At 39.3% G+C, this 4,485-nt stretch overlaps 1 protein-coding gene across 1 annotated transcript; it reads left to right on the top strand.

Moving 5' to 3' along the window:
• Positions 1–3,235: 3,235 nt before the first annotated feature.
• Positions 3,236–3,989, top strand: LOC109748463 (jacalin-related lectin 19-like). The gene is made up of 3 exons (XM_073511647.1): positions 3,236–3,418; positions 3,518–3,757; positions 3,915–3,989. The coding sequence occupies exons 1-3, from the start codon at positions 3,236–3,238 to the stop codon at positions 3,987–3,989; spliced, it is 498 nt and encodes a 165-aa protein (XP_073367748.1).
• The last annotated feature ends 496 nt before the right edge of the window (positions 3,990–4,485 follow it).

Consider the following 4,485-nt stretch of genomic DNA (forward strand, 5'->3'; position numbering starts at 1 on the left):
TTTTTTTTGTTTTCTTCCTTTTCCTCTTTCTTCCCTTCTCTTATTCCAATTGTTTCACCTTTGTTTCTTTTATTCTCCCAGAAAAAAGTACACTCACTTTTTCAGGGTTGCATACATTTTTTTAGACATTAAAAAATTTCTCAAAAATTTAAGGAACTTATTTTTGAAAAGTGAAGTTATTTTCGCAAAAGTATGTTAACATTTTCTGAGATGATGTGAACATCTTTTTCTGTTTGAAAAACAGCATTATTTAAGTTATACAGTGAATATTTTTTGGAATACACGATAAACATCTCTTTGAATATATGATGAACATTTTTTTAATACGTGACAATGTTTTAAAAACAAGGTGAACAGTTTTTTCGTACACAATGAATATTTCTTAATTCACTAGGGACATTTCCTTAATACAAAATGAACATTTTTAATCAAATTAGCACAATATAAATGATTTTACAAAATATATGTTTTCAAAACATTTAAAGATATATTTGAATCCCGTAAAAAACTTGAAAATAAATCTTTTTTTTTTCAAAAAGGAGGAAGACCACCGGCCTCTGCATCACATGATGCACACGACCATTTTATTGCATAAATTACCAGGTTCAAATCAAGGTCTCAAACAAATTGACGAAAAGCTTAAGAAAATATATCTGAAAAGTACAAAATAAAAAAAGAAGTAAAACAATACTCACTTACATTGCACCAAACTAGCGATCAGACGCGGGGCGTGTTAGTTTGTTTATCATCAAAATCCAGGTCGTGGGAGAGGAAAATCTGTAAGAAGTGGCTCGGGCCCAACATGCAGCCATGTGCAAGGCGAGTTTCTCTCTGGCTACAGGCAATACGCGAGAGCTACGTATCACCCGTCGCGAGTCGTATTAGAGCATGTATAATGATTCTATCTTAGCAGTGTCATGTAGAATAAATACTGGGGTGAAGGGGAGAGAAATCAGAAAAAACTGACTGTCTTCCCTTAATTAATAGATAATTCTTTAGCACAGTATCTGTCAGAACATATTTAGGGATATCTGGTAACTCAAAATTATACTAAGGCATAACCCATTCTACACCACTTTCCATTGTCATCTCTAGATTACGTGCCAGACTTACAATAAGATTGTCTTATCAACCACTACACAAGCCCTTAGACCTCGCCTATTGCACGCTGCTACAGGTGTCGGCCAATTATTGTAGCTGCGTGAGGTTTTCTGTCGGTTTTTCACTGTTTTGTATATGTTTTCTTTGCATTTTTTGCTTTCTCTAGTAGTTTTTATTTCTATTATTTATTATTTTTCTTCAATTTAGTTTATTTTTTCGGTTTTCAAAAGTATTCTTCAGGTTTTTCTTTTCTTTTTTTCTTTCTTCAACACATTTCTACTTTTTTCATACACATGACATTCTCTGGATACATGAGGAATATTTTTAATACATGTTTAACATTTTGTAAAAAACATGTTTAACATTTTTTTAATATACTTTTGAACTATTTTTAATACATGTTTAACTATTTTCCATAAACATTGTACATTTTTCTTATACATTTGAAACATGTTTAACATTTTAATACATGTTCAACTATTTTACATACACATCGTACATTTTTCTTATACATCTAAAACATGTTTTATATTTACTTAGAATTTTGGAATATATGATTAACCTTTTTTCAAATACGTGCTTTGAATATACTTATTTTTAATACATGTTAAACATTTTTCAAATATACCTTGCAATTTTTACTTGAAAGATTCGAGACATTTATAGAAACTATTCGTTGTACAATCCTTTTTAAATGCTGCACACATTTTTTGAAATGCATTATTATTTTTGAAATGTAAAGTAGATTTTTATGGTAAAACATATTTTTTAAAATTCACTTATTTTTTGGAAGACGTGATTTTTTTTGAAATACCAAGTATATTATTTTGAACGATACGAGCATTTTGTAAAAGTTGAGCGAACTTTTTTACACTTCATGAGTAGTTTCAATACTTGCAACGAACACTTTGGAAAAAATATATTATTTCTCAATATATGTATCTAGAATTTTTAAAAATATAAACAAAAGAGAAAAAGCAAAAAAGAGTGTGTGATATGAGCGTGGCGAAATCACATGCTGACTGGCCGTCCTACTATTGGCTCGCTGCTGAGCTCGGCTTTCGCGTCACTAAAGATGTGACATATATTTGCCCCACAAAGCGTCAGACTTTGGCTCAGCCCAATTATCGAAGCCAACATAAACTAGGAACTCCTTTTTTCTTTTCTTTTTAATACAGTACATAAGCAAGTAGGCGTCTCATCGTTGACGGGAACGTCCCCTCCCACTGAAAACACATCGCTATTTTTTTAAAAATAAATCAAGGAATAATGCAAGCATCAGGACTTGAATCCCGGTGAGCTGTGAATACCACTATCCCTCTATCCTTGCAACCACAGTTTGGTTCGCAATAGCAACTCCTTTCTAAGGTGTATAGAAGGGGATGTCTAGCTTGGCACGGCCATCTCTAAAAAAAGGGCTAGGCACATCGCCCGAGTGAGATGGTTCACACGTAGCACTATCTATCTTTTCCGACTGACACGGGAATGTTGCACTACCTTATGTGTGCCACAAAAGTTGCATACACCGGGGCTTGCGAACGGTTGCCAGACGTGACAATAAATCTGAATTTTCTCTAGAAGGAGACGTACGTATTCATGTGGAGCAGCCGGCGGCCTCCTCGATCGACTGCCAGCCGCATGCCATTACTCAAAAGTGTCGCTCGGTGGAAGACGAAACACCAAGAGCCAGAGCCTTTCCATATTCCACACTGTCTCCCTCCCCGGTTCGTCCCCAACTCTCCATTATAATACCTTGCACACGCACAGTAGAGCACAATACTACATACAAGTCCAGCATCGATCAAGCGGAGGCGCCCGATGGAGAAGACCCCCACAAACACCAATACCATCAACAAAACGGAGCTGCAACACGATCACAGCGGGCAACCTCCATGGCAACCTCCCGGACAAGAGCAAGTGTATCTCCTGCTTCATCAGAACGGGCTTCAGCCGTTGCTTCATCCCCACGAGCTACAGCCGCTGCCACGGCGTCGACCGCATCCTGCAATCCGTCCGTGTCGCCTGCGCATACGGCTGCAGTGCAGTCAAGTTGTTGTACCACGAGAAGGGGGAGCATGAGAGGACCTGTCCCGGCAAAGCCGGCGCCGCGCAGAAGCAGGGACGGGTCCTGAAGATGGGCCCCTGCGGCGGCGGCGGCGGAGACGTCTGGGAGATGGACGTGCGGGGCGTCGACCGTATCGTCAAGGTGGTTCTCTGGCACTCCGGCGCGGTCGACGCCATCTCAGTGTCATACGAGCGGGACGGCCGGGAGGAGCAGGCCAAGCACCGGGGAAAGCCGGAAGGACACCGCTCAGAGGTACTTTGTTGTCGATTTCGATTTTTTTTGTCTTGTATCGATTCGGAAATTTGGTGGTGCAGCGATGAAGCTCCGTTGGTTTATGTTTGGCATGTGCAGATCTGCTTGGAGCCGGGTGAATACCTCGTCGGCGTCAAAGGGAACCTGGGCAATTTCGGTGGTTGTTTCCTCTTGGGAACGCTTACTTTCATCAGCAACCTGCGCACCTTTGGGCCATATGGAACGAGGGAAGGTCCGCCATTCGACCTTCCAGCAGCTGGAGGCAAGATTGTCGGCTTCCATGGCCGCTCCGGGGGCCTCCTCGACGCTCTGGGCACTTATGTATCGATATTACCATTTGTACTGCATGAACATGTCAATGTCTACTGTACCTCGTCACCAGACGTATTACGCATGAGCACATCCATATATTTTTGCATTCTGCATGTTGCGAGACATGTGCCTCTTGTGTGTGTGGGTGGTTTGGTCGCTTAGTTAAAATTTTGTAAACATATAGGAGCTGGAATTTGGCAGTATCGTATTTACCGCTGCTCTAGTTGACAACTATCCAGCTACAGACAAAATTAAGTAACGTATATGCAAAAAATTAGTAATACAAAAAAAGGCACATCCAACAATTTTTTTTCTTTCTTTTGCTATATGTTAGAAATTTATGCGACAAATTTATTATTATGCTGCCCAAATGATTTTTTTTGTTTCCCACAGAAAAAATAAAAAATATTATTGCTGTTTTTTGCATCCAATATATGCAGAGGCGAGGCGAGTGTAAATTGTGTTTGTATCCACTTGATCCTTTGTTTTGAGTCAACAAAATCTACCCTTTGGCTGAAAAAATCCCTGGCTGCAACATGACACCATTTATCTCTATATGAGTTTTTTAGACGCTTCTGTATACGGGCTTTATACCAGTAACATTGTTGGCAGGGGGTTCAGTTCTCTTTGAGGCTAGCTCTTCATCACATCTGAATTGCTTGAAGTAAACTATAATTTTTCAACTATTTGTGGCAACGCTACTTTTCCATGAATAGAAATCTATGGACAACCCGATTAGTCATGAGTTGTGTATA

Source organism: Aegilops tauschii, chromosome 3 (assembly GCF_002575655.3).
Source record: "Aegilops tauschii subsp. strangulata cultivar AL8/78 chromosome 3, Aet v6.0, whole genome shotgun sequence".
Lineage (NCBI taxonomy): Eukaryota > Viridiplantae > Streptophyta > Magnoliopsida > Poales > Poaceae > Aegilops > Aegilops tauschii.